Below are 20917 nucleotides of genomic sequence, written 5' to 3'. Positions count from 1 at the left end.
ACCACTGAGCCATCTCTCCAGCCCTCAAGTGTGTTCTTATTGATCACAATTTATTGTAAAGTCATGACAGGCCAGCAACAGTCAGTCTGGACAATACTTGATTGCACCCAGTTGATGGGATGTAGACAGCAGCACTGAGTTACAGGATGAGAGCAACACTTCCTTTTCCACCTTCCTAGAAAAATATTGGTTAGATAAGGCAAAGGAGGGCAGCTACTGAACAGTGATATTACCATGCAAGAACAACAAGTAGGTGTGCAGTAAATGTCATTGCTAAATCTTGGGCTGAAAAGGCAAGGGGTAAAATGGACTTCAGCCAAGAATTTGTAAGAATGCAAAAAATGAGATTTTAAAGAATGTCTTGAAGCTACCTTTATACAAGGTAGCACCCAAATGTAATTTTCTGTAGTCTTAAGATTGATGCTGCACAAGTGGCTTGGTTCTCGTTCTCTTTAGAGCTCAAGATTATAGAAATGTTCAACCAAAAAAAACCAACACATTTATTTCACATCTAGGCATAAATAGCTAAGTTGAAGATTACTGTTCACTTTCTTCTTCCATTATTTCAACTCTTCGAGGCCCATAAAGTAGAACATAAGCAATGTGCCAGTCTCCACCACCAGACAGTCGCAGAATATCTTCTGGTGTTACAATGCTGACTTTATCATCATCAAATTTGATCCATTCATCTAAATTAAGAAGATACACACCATTACTTTCAGATACAAAAGAACCTGACTTGATGTACAATCCTCCAGACTATAAACAGTTCTCCAAACGTGGCCTAGGGGCCACATAGGTTCAAGATGATTTCAAGAGTTCCATGATATCACAGCTATTTCACTACTACTACTAATGCATGAGCTGCCATTCTCTACCCCCACTGTTTCCAGCACACGCTGCAGTTCTCTAAAGCTTCACGATGTGTGCCAATTTAAGTATGAACATAGAGAAATACAAAAGGACAAAATGTAAATGCATACCACGTCATCTTTTCCCCCCTTTGGAAATTGTGGTTGTAAGCAAACTTTGAGGGCCTTAGCACTGAGAAGGGACTAGGGAATATACTCAGTCAGTGACATGCCTGTCACACAAATGAAAACCTGAGTTTTGATTTCCAGACAAAAGCTGTGTATGATGGCTCCTGTTTATATTCCTAGGGCTGAGGGGCTATGGAAAGCACCAGTTACCTGGGCTCACTGACCTAGGCTCATGGAGAAACTCAAGAAAATGCTAACGGGAGATAATCCAACACGGACTTCTGGCATACATACACATGCACCCATACACACGTACACACACCTGCATACAGACTAGGAAATCATTTTTCATTTTTAAAAGGCATGAAGCTCACCAACAAAACACTCACAATGCTATGAAGTTTGCAATAATAAAGTAGCAGTTAACAAGTGTAATAATACTCTACCTTGTTTTCTTTTCACCCATGATACATAATGACCTGAAGAACTAGATCTTCCCTGGTGAGTTAACACTGCTTGTAAGTCATAGTAGCCACAATTATTGGAGCCAATATCTTAAAGAGAAGGGATTCAATTAAGACAGGCAACAAATAGACATGTGCTCTTCTCAAAGTAACAATTATCAAGTTAAGATTGGAGAAGCACTGCTCTACTGGACTCCATTAAATATTACTGTGCAGAGCTACAATTAAGTTTAAAGTACCACTTCATTTAAGTTATATTAAGGAAATTATTTTCAAGAAGCCTGAATTTAGTCCAAGAATGGTGGCTCATGTCTGTCACACCAATACTTGGGAAGCTAAGCTAGAGTAGATATAACCTGAGACCACCCTTAGCTACATGGTGAATTCCATACCAATCTGGACTACTGAGTAATTGAGAGAGAGAGACAGAGAGAGGATGAGCACACACGCACGAGCATGGTATCTGATTAAAGATAAATGATACAACATGCAATCTAACTAAAATGAATACAATCAAATTGAGACATCCACTTACCATCAGCAAATGAAAAGGGTTCATACTTAATCTCTTTTGGAGGACTATTCTTGTCATTCTAAGGAGAAAAATCTTAATTTTAAATTGTGATATTGGAAATGAACACATTCTTGTTGAGTACTTAATTATATAAATATTTATATTCTACAAATCACTGAATCACAGACAACATAATGGTCTGCCTTGTGAAATAATTAAGCAATAAAATACACTTACCATAAAAACCGTGAAGCTCTACTCTTCAATAATATGCAATATTATCACATGTTGCCTGGATATATGGCTAATATTAAGCCACTAAAATTTTAACATACCAGAGATATAGCAGTGAGGTGAATGTACTCTAGAATAGTAAAAGAAAACAACTCCACAACTTTATCCACACGCTATTAACCAAAGTTATTGGAAATAATCCATGTCTGTGAACCTGCAGGAGCAAAGTCTATCTCAAAACAAAACAAAAACATAACCAGAACAAGAAGCAAAGTAAAGTTTCTGCACTTGAAGCCATGCCAGCTTCCATTTCAGCTAAAATGAACACAGGCTTACACTAAAAGCAGAATGATTAACTGAAATGACAGTAGTAGTCATTTTAGCCTAACCCTAACCCTGAATTCACTACTTCAACTCATGTTACTAATGGGGAAAAATTAAACAGGCCTCAAATCAAAATAACAGAAAACAGGAAACTCAACAGGGACAGACCTTAAAATGATCAATAAAATTGGGAACCCTCAAGAAAGAGACAAGTTATAGTTAACAGTAAAGAAATGGGACTAGATTTGGCCTACAGAAATGAAAACAGTTAATAAAAATCACCCAGAAAGACCTGCTAAATCAAATTAGTCAATTGTATAAGAACAACAAATACATTATGAAATAGATCACTCTAATAATCCTCTACCTGTCCTGTAGTTTCAGGAAACTGAGTCAGACCTCTGTAAACTAAGAAGTCTCCCAACACTATTTCCACAATTGCATCAAATAGAAAACAACTCTACCTAGTCTGTTTGAACAATAGGGAAAAAAAAAAAAAAGACGATGACGATAGCTCAGGATGTAAGATCAACATGGAGAAAATAAGTGATGCCACTTGCAGAAGCATTAAAAAGTAAACTAGAGGTCACAAGTCTAGTTCTTATAAGAAACTGCGGCAATTATGTATTATTGTAGCACATGCCTAAAATCCAAGGACTTTGGAGGTCTGGAGTCAGTAGGATCAGGAGTTCAAGCTAGCCTCAACTATACCGTCTTATAAAACAAAAACACTGTAGTATGGACAAAGAACAGATATACAAAGAATTGGAATAAAATTGAAAACTTCATAAACACATTCACATCTATTGTCAACCAATTATCTACAAAGATGCCAGGATAATTCAATTGGCAAATGCTACGTTTTATTTTTTGTTTGTATGTTTGTTTAATAACCTGGAGATCTGGAGAGTCATATGCAAAAGAATGGATCTGAACATCTTATCACATAGAAATTAAATCAAATACCTAAATAAACAAACTATCAAACTCATAAACTATTCTTTGCCATAAGGAGGATGAAGATATAAAATTATACACTTTGAGAAAAATACCTGCACACTGCATAGCTAAGAATTACAATCTACAACAGAATAAAAGTTTAGCAGAGGATATACATGGCAACCAAAACATGAAAAACAGTCAATATCATTAAGGTAGTACCACAAACTTATCCATCAGCTCAAATGAAAACTAGTAATAGCAAAGAGTATGAGTCAATCAGGCACTGCTGACAGAATATAAAGCAAGTATCATTTAGCACTTTCTTGACAAACTGGGCATCTACTACCACGCAACACAGCAATTATACTTTTGAACATTCCTTTCAGAAAAATTAAACTCCTGCTTACACTAATTTCTAAAAACAACACTTAACCAGTTTTATTCATAATAGACAACAACTAAAAATAATGTGTCATTTAATAGAGGAATGGTTGGAATGCTTTAACTACAGAATACTCCGACAGGGAAATACTATTCAGGGCCAAAACATAACTACTGACATACAAAACCCGGATGACTTCTGGGAAATTATGATTTATGAATGAGGAGTCAATTCAAAAGTTTATGTCTAAAAAAAATTGGGAGTTTAACTTGATATAGTAACTTTCTTGAAATTACAAAAGCACAAAAACATGATGAAGGAAATGGACTAAGAAGGTATATTCTGTACTCCCAATTAAAATGCATCACAAGGAATATCATCACATATGAGAAATGCGGACTTCACATGAAACGTACATATGCTGTTAACTGTAGAACAGAGCCCTGCTTCTTGCACGACATTAATGCATTTACAGCTATAGGAGCCCTGCATCAAGATATATGCACCTCCTAACTGAAATGCAAGCTGATCATTTCAAAATAGGAATTCCTGGGCACTAAATGAAGATTTTTAAATGGTAGTGGTAAAAATACGGCAAAAGGAACCTACTGCATTTGGTTGCTGATTCACTTTTTTATCTTCTAGATCCTTGAATTTTGACCGAAAAGAGACCATTTTCTCTTGAAGTTCTGGTGTACAGAGTTCATACACATCCAACATAAGAGGAAACTTAACATCCTATAACAAACCAAAAAAAAAAAAAAAATGCAAAAAGACCATTATTTAAAATACATATAACTCTCTTTCTTCTTTTTTAATGCAGGGTTTTTCTGTGTAGCCCTGGTTGTCCTGGAACTCAGAGATCCACCTGCCTCTCCCTCCCAAGTTCTAGGATTAAAGGCATGTGCCACCATTGCCTGGCTATATAACACTTTCAAAATAATACTTTCACAATTCAAATAAACTTGAAAATGAATCTGTGAGTCACAGTGGAACCTATGACATTGAGAAGCAATAGTGCTGTAATGCTGAGGGAAAATAGGTACAAGAGTGAGGTGTAGATCTAACCAAAACAAATTATATGCGTATTCAAAATTCCCATACTAAAAAAAAAAAAAATTAAAGAATGATGAGACTCTAACTCTTATACAGTGACTACTTTTCATGGCTTTTTCCCATTAAATAATCAAGTCCATATACATGACCACAGAAGCTGCACTTGTATGACAGAACAGTGATTCAGAAGTAATAGGTGAGATACTATGCAAGTCATGAGTCCCAATATGTGGTATTTAAACTAGTCACTGCTTTGCGGTGAAACAATTTTATACACAAACACTGAAACAGTTAAAAAGCATATTAAAAATAGTTAAAGTAAATAAAGACCCAAGCTATATTTAATCTTCACCTGTAACTATCAAAAAATGTTATGAATCTCAGCTCCAGATTCATACACCTCTTCCAAAGGAAGACTGTGTACACACAGTTAGGCTATACTGTGCAACATAGTTCAAGGAATCAACACTTAAGCTCTGTGGTGCTTAAATGCAATGGCAGTGTGCTTACTGCATCTATCCTCATTTCCAATCTAATCGAGGGCAGAATTTCTGGGGAGTGCAAGAACTAATAATTATCTGTGAATCTTTTGAAAAATATAAAATGCTGGCTCTAAGGTGTTTGAGACTACAGGTAACAAAATGGATAATACATAATTCCAATAAATTGTAGGCAAAGGATCAGCTGTCTAATGTTAATCACCTCTAACTATCTCAAAGCTATCCTTAATAGAAAAAATAAATCTATTACAGGTTAGGAATTGCCTTCAGAGAATTATATTTAATATACAGACTAAAATTCATTACTAACCTTAAGAACTTTGGCGTTCACAGATTCTTTCTCTTTATAAAAAAATCGAACCATTTGAATAGTTAAGTAAGCAGGTAGCCGGCTGATCTTAGACTAAGGAGAGAAATGAGAAAAATCTTTTATATCTAAGGCCATGTAAGGGTTTTGGGGTTTTTTTGAGGAGGCACATAAAAACAAAAATTAAGTAACTGGCACCCTTTCCCTTTTCTGCATATGTATGTAGTGTAGGTGAGTATCTGCATGTGTATTTGCATGCATGTTTACAAGTGTGTAGGCACTTGCATATGTGCAAAAGCACATGTGTGAATAGCATGTGGAGTCAGCGTTCCAACCAGCCGGCTCTATCCATAGCACCCTGGGATTATAGACAGGAAGCCATGCCTACCCAGCTTTTTCATGAGTTTTGAGGCTCTAAACTCCAGGCTTACACAGCAAGCAGTTTTCCTACTGAGCCACCTCCTTCCCCTTGAACTCTTTCAATGGAATGGAACTCACTCTCAAAAGGAAATGTGTAACTTACAGATTTGATGTACAAAGCATTTCTCTGCAATGTTGGAGACTGTTTAGTAATTTCTTCCTGAAGTCGCTAAAAAAGGACATTACAAACAACCAAACATTAGATTTAAAAACTATTCCCTAAAACACAAAATCACATATCTAATTTTTAAAAACAGCACTATAATAATACATCAGTGGATTTATCCCAATAAACAACAATTAGAACACAGACTACAGAATTAAGTAAACAAGGCTCATAGGGGCTAAAGAGACTGAAGTGACCATCAGAAAGCCTGGCATGGCTCTGACCTGTGCCTTCTGCACATGTTTTGGTTGTGTAGTTTGGTATAAGACTCAAAGCAGTGGGAGTGAGGGTGTCTCTGATTCTTCTGCCTACTTTGGGACCTTTTTCTTCTTACTGGGTTGCCTTATCTAGCCTTAATACTAGGGGAGATATCTAGTCTTATTGCAACTTGACATGCCATGTCTGGTTGATATCCCTAGGAAGTCTGCCCTTTTCTGAAGAGAAATGAAGTAGATAAGAAGGGAACAGGGGTAGGGGAGTAGGAGTTAAAGTGGGGAATGGAACTGGAGTGGGGAACTGCTGTTAGGATGTACTATATATAGAAGAGAAAAATAAATGATAAAAGGCTCTGAATACAATGTTGCTCTAAGTCAAGAAGGTATGCTGTTATTTTATTAAATAATAAAGCCTTCTGTACCCTGTATCTGAATTATCAGAATATTCACACTAGAAATTAAGAGAATGTAGGAAACCCTTGCTCTTCATGCATTACATATAAAAGCCTGCCAGCATCAATGAGGTTAATTTAACAAAGAAACCTTGTTAATCTAAGGCAGCAGTTTTCAACCTATGCATCACAACCCCTTTGGGGGGATGGACAACCCTTTCACAGGGATTGGACATCATATATCCTGCATATCAAATATTTACATATGATTCATAATGGAAGCAAAATTACGGTTTTGAAGTAACAAAAATAATTTTATGGTTGGGGGTCAGCACAACAAAAGGAATTTTATTTAAAGGTCACAGAGTAGGACAGTTGACAACCCGGGGTAGGAGGAATTCCTTAGGTATGATTTACTTCCTCTGGTCATATCCGTCTCCGTTCTCAGACTGATGCAAAAATGACACAAATTAGTGCATGCTGAAAACATGGGGAAAAATCTGGCATATTGCTCATCAGTAATAAGGATTCTTTAATATTGCCACTATGTAATATACACACATATAAATTAGCAAAACTAAACAAATACGAACTAGAAAACCTTACTCTTTATAATTTAGTATCTTACAATTGTGTAATTTAAGTCTGGTTTTTTAAAAAATTACCAATCACATTATAAAAGCAGTTCTTAAGGAATCACTGCGGAGCTTTAACACATAACTATGCAAAGGTCAAACATGGAGTAAATGACTTAAGAAAATCTAAACAAATAGCTATGTAGTGGCAGTACACGCCTCTATTCCCAGCACTGAGGAGTCAGAGGCAGGTGGACATACAGAGTAACTTCCAGGACAGCCAGGACTAAACAAAATATATATATACATATATAAAACAATTCAAAAATGTTTTTCAATCATTATAGCTAGAAGCAGCTGTGGTGATACACAGTAATCCCAGCCCTATGGAAGCTGAGCCAAAAGGACTGTGCGGTGCTGGGCTTGTATACACACATACTATCAAATCAATACACTCCTATCAACTGTCATCTAGGATTCCTAAGTATACCTTTGCTATAATTTTACAAAAATAACAAAACTGCCTACAGAATCCTTGCCACAGCATTCAATTCTAACTCAATAACATTCACATTTTATTTCGTATGTTCTCTAAATTGAATTAATTCAGTAATGCTTGAAACTATATTAATGTTTCATGAGATAAAACCTCAACTGAAGTGTGACTCTCAAATACAAAGGCAATTCTTGGTATACAGAACAGCTGTGCTTTATTGATGGCACCATGAGCAATGAATTAGTAAACTCTGAACCATGCTCCTAGGAGAAACACTGGGTAGATTCCTGAAAACTTCAGGTCACTTTTCCATCAGCCAATCAACAGATAATCTATGGGGTGTTTCCATTTAAAGATATCTTACTTTACCTACACTGTTGAACCTACATCACAGCACCCTAATTCACACTCAGATCAAATGCATGTTCTTCTTCCTAAGGCACAGCACAGCATCCTCACACTTAGGAGTGCTGTGTGCTCGGGGATACATTCTAAACACCAAAATCACCAACAAAAATAAAGGCGTACCTTTGACTTTACAAATTATGTTTTAGCCAAGAGGCATATCCATAAATACGGAACCCACAAATGAGACTCAAACATGATTTCCTTACCAATTTAAGCCCTGTGAAAAGATACTTCACTTCCTGGTTAATGAAACAACTAAGCTGAAGTTGATTTTCCTTTCCTTTGGTGACCTCTTCTTCTTCAGACTCTGTACATTTCATGCTTTGCAAGTTAAGGAATGGCAAAAGGTATTCAATTTGTTAATTAATCTTGAAAAAAATTATCCTAGAGTTATTAATAGTCATTTGTTGATTTATTCTAAATATGTCTCCCAATAACGATTCACTGCAACATGCTTAAGAATGTTCACTTGCCTACCAACTTTATCAAAAATGAGTATGTGTTTAAGAGAAACAAGAACTCTTACAAAATGTAAGTTGTCATTATGGTTCTTATGTATCTTAATAACCCAAAGATGAGCAGAGATATTCTCTAAATTTCTACCCTTAACTCAAGAAAACAAGTTCCTTCAATTCATGTACATTATTAATACACCAATTTCACATAACTGAAACTTATCTGAGATAAATTAGTGAAACACAGATAAACATGTTAGAAAAAAAATAATGAATATCCTTAAGATATATTTATCGAAAGCTCAAAAATCCCTGAAAGACTATTTTATTAATCTCTAATTCTCATTATTATAAGCTTTTAGGCATAGAAACCTGAAGCCTTCAGCATCCATCAGCCAGCTATGCTTTTTAGTAACAATTAGTTCTTAAAAATTATGAATACCATCTATACAAATCTTGGCTGAAAAAGGATACGTAGTTTCAAACTCAACACCAAAAAACTGATCAATTAAGCTTTTCTTTTTAGAAGGTGTCACTGCTGATGCAGATGAAGAATCCATCTGCAAATTGAAAAGAAAATTCTAGTTTTACTTTTTGTAGATTTCAACACAATCCAGTTTGCTAATACATAAGATTTTTAAATGAGACCTTTTTTGTATTTCTTTCTGATTCAAACCAAAAGATTAAAACATGTAGACAAACATTAATGTTTACAATGTAAACAAACATGATGTTTAGGAATAGACTAGCCGGGCGGTGGTGGCGCACGCCTTTAATCCCAGCACTTGGGAGGCAGAGGCATGCAGATTTCTGAGTTCGAGGCCAGCCTGGTCTACAGAGTGAGTTCCAGGACAGCCTGGGCTACAGAGAAACCCTGTCTCGGAAAAACCAAAAAAAAAAAAAGGAATAGACTAAAATACAAGTCCTCAAATTCTAAGTACAGGCTGAGCATCTAAAGTACTGCAGAAGATATCTCTATTTTTTTAAGATTTATTTATTTATATATATGAGTACTCTACATGCATGTATGCTTACATGACAGAAGAGGGCATCAGATCTATTACAGACGGTTGTGAGCCACCATGTGATTTCTGGGAATTGAATTCATAACCTCTGGACTAGTATCCAGTGCCCTTAACTGCTGAGCCATCTCCCCAGCCTGATACCTACCTATTAAGATGGACTGATTTAAAGGCTTTCAGAGGAAAAGACAAAAAGAAAATTAAAATAAAACACAAAGTTGTTGACATTTGGTCTTTTGCTATGTATCATATTTCATTTTGTAGTGTCTGGAGAATTCAAATGTGTACATGTTGATATATACTACAACTGATAAGTGTTCAGAGTTCCAATGGGATTCTGTCTTGAGTTCTGAAGAGATGATTCTGAGATTGCATATTTATTAGAAATGATGGCTATCCAACCTGCATGCCACTATGCTCTCTGAGATACTAATGGACTAAACCTGAGAAACCGTAAGACAGTTTCAATTAAATGTTTTCCTTTATAACAATTGCCTTGGTCAAAGTGTGTCTTCACAGCAATAAAACCCTAACTTACATAAAATAAAAAAAAAAAAAAGAAATGATGGCTATCTTGAAGATGCCTTGACAGAATGAAACTGATGATACTCAGACATATATGTCCATTAAAATACAACCATTGTATGAACATTATGGCACGAAGCCTATTCTAGATATACCGTAGAGTCCTACAGGTCAAGTCATTATAAAAAGACCTAACAAGACTTTGAAAGAAATGCTCATAGAACAGAAGGGGGATATGGTATCTCCCAAAGATGGTTTAAATTGTGCTTTGCTGACTTTAAATATTTTAAAAAGCCAATGAAACAAATAGTACAACTGCTAAAATACAAAGGATTTTAGAAAGGACTGCTGAATTAGATCAGCCTATAGAAGTCCTAATTCTAAAATGGAAGAAAGGAAATGTGTTATATTAGGGCGGAGATTCTATATTTGTTCCAAATTATTTCAAATTATTGAAAATAAGATTTGACTGGAGAAAACCCCAGATCTTGGCTACAGACAAAAAGGATATTGGCAAGATCAACAAGACAGTAATGCATGTGCTGATCCTGCTACTTGAAAACAGCTCTGAAACTAGCTGAGACCAAAAAAATGTCTTTGCATAGCCAATAGATCTTATTTCTTATTGATCACAAAATCCAAAAGACTTTTCATATCATTCTTTTAAATGGTATAGATTAAAAATGATATTACAATCTTATATAATCCAAAATAACTTTTAAAGAAAAGTTGTCTTTCACCTGCTCATTTTATAGCCATAATCTTACTTACATTAATAGAAATCTTTCTATTTTGCTGCAGAATTAAAGTTATATTTTGTTACAGTAGTGCAGATTTTTGTTTACAGATACTGGTTTTTTTTCATTGGTATAAATTTTTGTATACTGATACAAAATTTTTGGTTACAATATATGTTTCAATTCTTAAGACAGGCATTGTGCATATGCACCTCATTTAAAAATACAAGGTTTAGTCCATTCCTTTTAATAGCTGCTATTAGAAACTGTTTAGGATAATTAAGTGATGCAAGTTAACAGTCACTTATTTAAACTCATGGTCTTGTCAGATACTAGTCTGGATTATCACAAAAATATACATCCTGAGTTGTATAGATAATACATAGCTAGAGACAGGCAATATTTGCTTGTTCAGATATGCTATGAATAGAAAGATGGTCTTCAAAAAGCTCAGAGACTCACAAAATATGGCATTTAACGATGTTTTCTATTAACTGGAGCTTTTTTGAATTGAGACATGTCAGCTCCTAGCTGCAGCCCATAAGGCTTAGAAGAAGATGATGAGCATCAAAAGGCTTCCATATGGAGTTGCTTCAACTGTGACAAGCTAGCCACTGGGCAAGAAAATGCTCTAACTTTATCTGCAGACAGAATGCTGTCCAGAAAGGAAAAATGGATACAGTGAAGTCAACTACCAAGCTCTGCCAAGACAGAGTAAACAAGTCCTTCATAATTCCTGTTTCACAAAAGGTCTGTCGGATGTTCTGGGCCAGAAGGCTGAAGATATATGCTCCAGTGTTGTAGAGAATATTGGAAACTGTCCAGGTGGTCAGCTGTCTCTGTCATTTCTATAATTTTGGAAACTGTGTCCTTTTGCTTTCTGGATACTCAGTAATATTTATTTCCTTCTCAGGTCTCTGATGGAGTTGAAGAATAAATAGTTATAGTCTTACTATAAGCTTAAGTTGTTCAGGATTTAAGATATTCTAGGTATAAGAAGTTACTTTTAGGATGGTAATACAAGTTAGAATAAGAAATGGTTTAGATACAGAACCTTAAACTCACCATGATAGGATAAATAATAAAATACTTCCTCATGAGTTGCCAAATATGAACAGACTGGACTTTTTGAATATACATAATTTTCATAATAATTTCATAATTGTTCCTAGGCTACGTTGTTTATTATAAGAGAGAGCCTTTTCATTTAGACAAAAAAAAAAAGGGGGGGGGGGGGGGGGTTGTTGAGGTTTGGTCTGCTATGTATTTTAATGCTGAATTCTAGTCTAGGCCTACAAGTGAATTCTCATGTTTACAACCTTTTGTTGTGCAAACCTTGTTCCTTGATTTAAAACAACTAGATACATAAAACTGACTACAGCCAATTACTGGAAGGGTAGGAAGTTGGTGGGTTTTGAGTTACCTGGTTGGGGGTAGAGAAGAGAGGGGAGTGAGGAGAGGCCAGGTGGAGAAGGAGGAAGAACAAGAGGAAGAAAAGGAGGAAGTCGTCATGAGGGGAGATGGACTATAAACACATGACCAGGAGAAACAGCAAGTATTTAGGGCACACTGCTGGGGAGGCAGCCAAGCCAGCAGTTAGAAAAGTAGATTAAGGGTGACCCCCAATAATTGTCAAAACCAAATAAAATAATCATAGTCTGAGTCTTGTTTATTTGTAAAATAGTCAGAGATAAGCTTAAAATACACTTCACTTACCTCTCTACCAGAATCATCCTCTATGGCTTCTAGTTTCTGTTGCAGGACTCTCATCATTTGTATCCAGCACTCATTAGCATCCTGTGATGTAAAATGAAACAGGGTTTAATCTATAAAATTCTCAAGCTATTGTTTCCTCAGGGAAGGAAGGTAGTTTCTTCTTTAAAAATATTCAAGCAGATCTGGGTATATGATGCATGCCAACAATCCTACACTGAGGAAGCAGAGGTAGAAGGAGTGTCACAAACTCAAGGCTGTCCAATCTACATATAATCCCAGGCCAGTTGGGGTTATATGTAGATCACACAGCAAAACCCTGTCTCAAAACAAACACTACTGTTAACCGGACAGAGTAGTGCACATCTTACTCTCAGCACTCAGAAGGCAGAAAGATAGCCATCAATTTGAGACCAGCCTGAGTTACAAACATCTAAGTTGGAGGTCAGACTAGGTTACATAGCAAGACTGTCTTCAACAGGTAAGGTATAAAACACCTGCTGCCAAACTTGGTAACCTGAGTTTGATCCTTGAAATACACATGGTAGAAAGGGAAAACTGATCCCGGACCCCAGAACACTGTCCTTTAACCTCCATATATGCACAGTGCCACCCATATCCCAAGCACACATACATACACACATTTCAGACAAAATGAATAGAAATGCAATTCCAATTTTTCTAAAATTTTTAAATATTTATCTGTGTGCATGTTCCTGAGTGTATGGATGCCACAAAGACCTTAGATCCCTGGAACTGGAGTTGAGAGCCACCTGATTTGAGTACCCAAACCTGGGTCCTCTGAAGAGTAGCAAGCATTCTCAACCACTGGGCCATACCTTCAGTCCCTTAACTGTTGTTCAGTTATCCACAAAAAATAAATACTTTAGCCAAACTGGGTATAAGATTTTTGAAAAGGTAAAGAATTTCAGAAGAATCATCCACAGATTTTGTGCTTAGTTGCACTACACTATTGCAGATATTACAAAATATTAGTAAATACAAAAGGTCCTGGTAGTGAATACACATACATAAGAATATAAATAAACATGTAGGGACTGGAGCTAGAGAAAAGGTGAAAGCTGAAGATTTGGGGAAGGGAGCCACGGAGTGGTGAGACCTAAGACAGCCACCATCACATAAATGACAATCAAGGGCAAGACCAAAACACTACAAAGAGAGGGTTTTCATACATTTAAGGAAGAGGAAGGAGCCACAGGCTGGAAAAAGATGAGCAAGGTAGAAAATGTGTGATAAAATCAGAGGCATCAAAGGGATTTAGACTGGGGCAGAAAATCAGAGTGATTTCTTTCTTTTTCTTTCCTTTCCTTTCTTTCTTTCTTTTTTTTCTTTTTTGTGGTTTTTCGAGACAGGGTTTCTGTGTGTAGCCCTGGCTGTCCTGGAACTCACTCTGTAGACCAGGCTGGCCTCGAACTCAGAAATTCGCGTGCCTCTGCCTCCCAAGTGCTGGGATTAAAGGCGTGCGCCACCACTGCCCAGCAAGAACAAATTTCTAATATTCATTTTGCTTCATGTGTTATGTGTGCACATGTAAGTGTATGACACATATGTGAGTGTCTGCAGAGAACACAACAGCATGTTTTCCTGGAGGTGTAGTTAAGAGTAGTTGTGAGCTACCCAATATGAGTGCTAGGAATAGAACTTGGGTCTTATGGAAGAGCAGCACATGCTCATAAATTTAATAAAAAAGGGATTCGGGAAAAGAGTCATCTATCTCTTCAACCCCAAATCCCACTTATTTTTAATTTATCTATTTTGGTAGGGGTAAAAATCAAATCCAGAGATTCATTTATGCAAAGGAAGTACCTAATCATTTAGCTATATCCATCCTTTTAGTTGAATGTTTAAAAAGGATACTTGGGCCTGTATGACAAAATATACAGGGATTAAAAACAACATCAAGATGACTAGCTAAGACTACAGACACACTCTAGACAAGACATACTGATATGAACAAGAGCAGACTGATACCTGTGTTACCAAATATACTTCAATTACTATACTGAGTGCAGAAAACCTTGGGCTACAGAGACTACTAAGTGTAGAAAATCCTTGCTGTCCAAGCATAAAGACCTGAGCTTGAATGCCCGGAACCCATGTCAAAGTCAGACCTGTAGCTTGAACATTTGTAATCCCAGTGCTACCAGTAGAGAGAATCCTCAAAAGCCTGTATGCCAGCTAGCCTGGAGTGCGCAGTGGAAAAACAAGAGTATTAAGTTGGAAGGCAAGGACCAACAGCAGAGGTTGTCCTCTGACCATCAATCACATGCATACTGTGACATGTGTGCATCCACATTTACACATAAACACACAAAGATAATGTAAATGTTTACACGGTGAGAGATATCTGTCCCTCTTTACCTGCTGAAGATACTGCCCTTGTTCACCCTTCTCTGCAAACTGTGGAAAAGCCATGTGCAGAAATTGCAGCAGAATAATAGGTGGGATACTAGAAGAAGTTTTATCCATGGAATCAAACAAATCTCTAAGAGCTTAAAAAGAAAACAAACACTGGTTAAGAAAATAGTAACATATTGAATACATGGTTGTTTTTGTAGTCAAGAAAATGTCCTAAAATTATACAACACTATGAATACTGATGAAGACTTCAAATAGGTGACTTGTAAGTTATTTACATTTCAATAAAACTTCTAAGGAAAAATAGTACAGCTATAAAACCTTATCTAATCCATTACTTACAATATGAATCATTTTCAGTTAGGCATAGTGGTATGCACTCATAATCCAATTTCTCAAGAGGCTGTGGCAATAAGATTTTGAGTTCAAGACCAACTACATGATGACATTCTGTTTCAGTAATAAAAAAAAGTGGGGCTATTAATTTATTACAAAATCAAGGGGCTGGAGAGATGGCTCAGTGGTTAAGAGCACTGGCTGCTCTTCCAGAGAACCCAGGCTCAATCCTCAGCATTCACATGGCAGCTCACAACTGTCTGTAACTGTACTTCCAGGGGATCTAAAACCCTCACACTAGCGCATGTTAAAATCAAATAAATTATTATAATGTCAGATTTTTCTCACATAGTTAAAGAAGGACAAAATTTCTAAGCTTTAAAGAACACCAAATGGCTGAGTAGTAGGAAGTACCCTTAGCTTGCATGAGCCCCTAGGTTCAATTCTTAACACCACAAAAATAGTAATTTAGATTTTCATATATATATTAATACCAACTAAGTTTTGTTTTATAACAATCACATCAATATTAAGTCTTATTTCTGTCACCCCTAAATGTCATTCCCAGAGATTTATTAGAACCTGCAAGCAAAATTACAACACAAAAAATCCAAAAGTCTGGGCTTGGGAGATGACCCAGTCAATAAAGTGGTTACCATGAAAGCATGGGAGCCTGAATTCAACTCCCAGAACCACAAAAAAAGCTAGAAACAGTGGCACACAATTGTTATTCCACGACAAGGGAGGTGAGAATAGGTGACTCTCTGGGTTCAATGACTACACATTTGCCTAAGCTCCAGGCTAATGAAAGGCCTTGTCTCAAACAAAAAATAGAGATGGCTCCTGACGTGTAACACCTGAGGTCAAGTCCTGGCTCAACATGCACAAATATACAACGCACAAAAATAATACCTGCAAGAACACACACATTAACAGACACCAAAGAAAGAAAAAACTCACAGGATTATTTTCTTTTTTCTTTTTTTCAAGACAAGAATTTCTCTTGTAGCCCTGGCTGTCCTGAACTCTGTGTAGACCAGGCTGACTATCTGGCTATTTTGCTTCTTTTAAAGGCAAGATGTGTCTGTTGATATTCCAGGTTAGCCTTGCCCTTGTAATCCTCCTGCCTCAGTCTCCTAAGTATTGGGATTATAGGCATGTACTACCGATCATGCCTGGCTCCACTTCATTAGTTTATTTTTCAAGAAAAAAATATGTCACTGGTTTATAATCTGGATATAGCCCAAGCTACTTAATGCAAAGGTAAAGATAACCTGAATGACGTGACATACAAAAAAGAAAAAAAATTGTTGCTAATTGTTTGTCCATTTGTTTTGAGACAGGGTCTCTTTATATAGCCCTGGATAGCCTTAAACTCACAGAGAGCTATCTGTCCTGCCTCACCTCCTCTTCCACTTCTTCCTCCTTTTTCTTTTTCTTTTTATGTGTCAAAATAATTTAATTTTCCCTATACATTTCTGTTCACATGAGAAATCCAGTTTATATTTACCTGTCATGAAACATTCAAGTAAATTCACATGGCAAAGTAGAATTCAATCACTAGTGAAATGTTTATAAAAGTAATACTCCACAATGCAATGAACTGCAGATCACTGAAATTTTAACTCTAGATTGTTTCAGTTCAGTTTTTGGTTCCAGATCTAGGGACAGTTTAAAAAAAGAACGAACAGAATTCCTACCTAGAATTCCTATCTATTTCTATGCTTCTCTTTCTTGTTCCGACTACTTGTTCCACTGTTTAAAGACGCTACTGCTGAAGATGCTCTTCCATGACCTTCAGATGGTCAAACCGTTTACTGCAGGATGGAAATTCACTGTGGCAAGTTGCACAGCGGATAAGGACATCACTCACTGGTTATGGCACAGCAGATACTCTATGACAGATTTTTTCACATCTTTGGCTTTCTTTCCTTGGGATTTAGGAATACATTGAGCTTCACTTTTTGGATCCTCACAGGCATCTGTAGTCTCTGTAATACAGATATTTTCTTGGGGCCTATTTTCTAATTCTTTGGTGTTGTCTTCATTTGATTAAGTCTCTTCTGAATCAATCTTTCCTCCTTCTTCAGTCCCATTTTCATTGAAACTGTCATCAAAATTCTGTGCCAATTTCTGTTTTTTTTTTTCCTTCTGTTTTTTTAGAAAGCTTCTGCTTTGGTGAATCTTCCATTTCTTCCTCAGAATTGGCATTCAATAAATTTTCATCCATTTGAGCTTCTGAAAAATGTTCTTCCTCCTTCTCCAACTGCTGTTTTAACAAGACAACCATTTCTCGATGCTTCTTTAGACTTCTCGTGATTCTTCGTGGCCTTTTCTGTCTTGAAGGATTTGTCACAAGCTGGGCAGTAAAGGTCATCATAGAGCTCAGCCTCCTCAGCCCCTCACTGTCTTTATCATCTAAACCATCTCTGGGCTCCTGATCCTCCACTTCCTTTTCATCTGGTCCACCTCTATACTCCTTTTCGTACCTCGATTTCATCTCTTGGAGCTCCTTCTCCAAATTGGCCATAGTCATCCAGCTCTGCTCTCTCTGGACTGCTCTGCCAGCTCGGCGTGCTTCAATCTCTGCTGTTCCCTTATCTCCTCTACCTTCCTCGCCTTCTCTCCGTTCTGCTCCTTCACAAGCCTCCATGCACCTGCAGTCTCGTCTTGTTTACAAATTAAGCCTACAAACTGGCAGATCAGTTCATTTTTCTCTTTCCTTGCTTTGTCTCAGATTTTTTTGTTTTCTTTTTCCATCACTCATTTTTCCCAGCGGTTCGAGGCTTGCCGAGTATCATATTCTTCCTTCCAGGCAAAATTATTTTGTGTGCAGGAGCTCTGCAAGTATAGAAAGGTTGTACCACCGTGTCATCGTCGCTCTGGGAGTCGCCGAAGGTTGGAAGAGCCTCAACATCTCCCTCTGACATACACTCCAGTTCTTCTTTTGCAATCAGCTTCAAAGACATCACAATACGCTGCATAGGAACGCTTTTCATCGTCCCCATAACCAGAATAACAGTAATCGTGAAATAATGAAGTAGATCTAAGCTATCATTTTAATATTCTCCCTCAAGCCCTCCTTTAAGTAAGGCCTCTCTCTGGTTATCATACCACCCTCTTTCCTGAGGGTCACTTAAGACATCATGTGCAACTTGGATTAATTTAAACTGCTCAGCTGCTTCTGCGGCATTATCCAGATTTTTATCCGGGTGCCACCGGAGGTCTAGCTTCTGATAAGGCCTTTTTGAGCTCCTCCTCGCTAGAATCGCACTGCACCCCCAGTGCCTCAATAGTGACACTTAATGGCAGGGCTGGACAGGGGGCCGGGGCCCGGGAAGAAGCCACAGAGGAGGAGCCAGCAGCCCATCAGCCAGTGAGTCCAGTGGCAGTGGTGGCAGCAGTGCAGGCGGTGGACAATGTGGGCTGTGGCACCTGGGTACTAGGAGGGAGCCGCCTTTTTCTTCTTCTTCTTCCTCTTCCTCTTCTTTTTTGTAATAAAAATGTATTATGACTTTACCTGAAAAGATGGTTTAAGAGGTAAAGGTGCCTATTGCCAAGTCTAAAAAAATGGGAGTTCAATTCCCCACATGATCCAAGGAGAGAACCAACTCAGTTAAGGTGTTCCTCTGACCTCTACATGCACACACACACATAAAATAACTTTTACTAAATACTGCAGCCATACTGACCTACATACTGACCTGCAGTGATATACTGTGCTGAAGCCATTTCCCCTGAAGCTCTCAAGGCACCTGCATACCTAGGAAAATTAAACATAACATAATTGAATTCATCCTGAAATTAAAGTGAGAAGAAATTAGTTAAAAGAACTTATTAGGATATCCTAGAATTCAAATTTCTCAAAGTATTTTTTTCTCTTCTGGCCTTACAATGAACCTTAAATGGCTTTTTAAATTTAAAAGCTAGGAGCTGGAAAGACAGCTTTAAAAGCACTGACTGCTCTTCCAGAGTACCCAGGTTGAATCCCCAGCACCAACATACCAGTTCATAACTGTCTGTAACTCCTGTTCCCGCAGGAAAAACACCAATGTACATAAAAAAATCCAAATAAATTATAAATGTAAGAGCCAAACACTTAGAATCTGCACTAACTTCTTATGTAATACTGCTTAGAGCAAAAGCCATATACCTACTTTCAGCATTAACTTGTCTAACATAAATTGTCAGCTCAAGGTCCTAGTATAGAGTGTCTACTTTCACTTCCAACTTTATGATGCTCAGTTAATTTACAACACAGTACATGAAGCATCCAAAGGGAAGAAAAAAAAAAACCAACCATTATAAAGACTCTCAATCTCCATTCATGACAAAGTCACTATGGTAAAACGTGATTTTCCTAACATATACACTAGAGTAACTAATATAAGAGATCAACTAGAAGTACAAGTATGATAAATCTTCATGAATCTCAACCTTCATGAATCCAACAAGGAAAAAAAAATCAAATCAAACATGATTGGCATGTATCCCTATAGACCTAAGTATGTCTCAATTTAAAAAACATAAAAGCAATTTGCTTACATAAATAGGATGAAAAAGGGCACAAAAAAAAAGTGTTAAATTACCTCCAACTCAAGGGCTTTGCTTTCCTGTCATTGTTTGTAACTTTCAAAACTATCGTAATGAAAACTTTTTATTTAAACTAATAGGACCAAATGGAGGCAGGGGACAGGGAACATCTTTAAGAATACTGCAGATTCTCAAAGGAATCAATATTGGACCAATGTACAAACCAAAGCAAAATTCTATTTGGAAAGGTCATAATGAATAAGTACTAAACCAATCAGTCATAGATTGTGGTACAATGAAGTCTGTCCCAAACCATAACATAATTTTTAAAGTAAAATACAGATAAAAACATAGAAAGTTCGAAAAGTTGATCTAAATATTTTGGGCTGGAGAGCTGGCTCAGCAGTTTAGAGGTCCTTTTGCAGAGGACCCAGGTTCAATTCCCAGCACCCACATGGCAGCTCAAAGCCACCTCTAATTCCAGTTCCAGTCCTTAGAATCCCAGAGATATACTATGCCTTTTTCTGGCCTCCAAGGAAATCAGGAACACCCGTGGTGCAGACATACATGCAGACAAAACACTCAATACACATAAATTCTACTTTAAAAATTATATCTGAAAAGTTCTAATTTAGTCAAACTAAAAGTGCCTAATTGATCACCACAGATTAAAAACTTATATTCTAATAAAATTTTTAATAAAAATAATGGAAAATCAGGGCTGGAGAGATGGCTCAGAGGTTAAGAGCACTGACTGCTCTTCCAGAGGTCATGAGTTCAATTCCCAACAATCACATGGTGGCTCACAACCATCTGTAATGGGTTCTGATGCCCTCTTCTGG

The 20917-nt window shown here is 37.0% G+C and overlaps 1 protein-coding gene and 1 pseudogene across 3 annotated transcripts in view; both read right to left on the bottom strand.

Annotated features, from left to right (window-relative positions):
- Positions 1-37: 37 nt before the first annotated feature.
- Usp14 (ubiquitin specific peptidase 14) overlaps positions 38-20917 on the bottom strand; it is a 37722-nt gene continuing 16842 nt past the window's right edge. For 2 of the 3 annotated variants that reach the window (XM_028759535.1, XM_028759536.1), the window contains exons 6-16: positions 19247-19305; positions 15210-15340; positions 12831-12911; positions 9305-9390; positions 8582-8696; positions 6227-6292; positions 5707-5799; positions 4450-4578; positions 1980-2037; positions 1427-1534; positions 477-689 (exon numbers count right to left, since the gene is read on the bottom strand). In XM_028759535.1, the coding sequence (XP_028615368.1) occupies positions 538-689; positions 1427-1534; positions 1980-2037; positions 4450-4578; positions 5707-5799; positions 6227-6292; positions 8582-8696; positions 9305-9390; positions 12831-12911; positions 15210-15340; positions 19247-19305 (1078 nt within the window). In that variant the 3' untranslated portion in view covers positions 477-537. Of the gene's footprint in view, positions 690-1426; positions 1535-1979; positions 2038-4449; positions 4579-5706; positions 5800-6226; positions 6293-8581; positions 8697-9304; positions 9391-12830; positions 12912-15209; positions 15341-19246; positions 19306-20917 lie in introns of all 3 variants that reach the window. The other variant, XM_028759534.1, reaches the window with a different exon arrangement.
- On the bottom strand, positions 17252-18912 carry LOC114614067 (annotated as a pseudogene).

Source organism: Grammomys surdaster, unplaced genomic scaffold (genome assembly GCF_004785775.1).
Source record: "Grammomys surdaster isolate TR1022 unplaced genomic scaffold, NIH_TR_1.0 126298, whole genome shotgun sequence".
NCBI classification, from domain to species: Eukaryota; Metazoa; Chordata; class Mammalia; order Rodentia; family Muridae; genus Grammomys; species Grammomys surdaster.
Note: the sequence above shows the minus strand (reverse complement) of the source record. Positions and strands in the feature narration are given on the sequence as shown.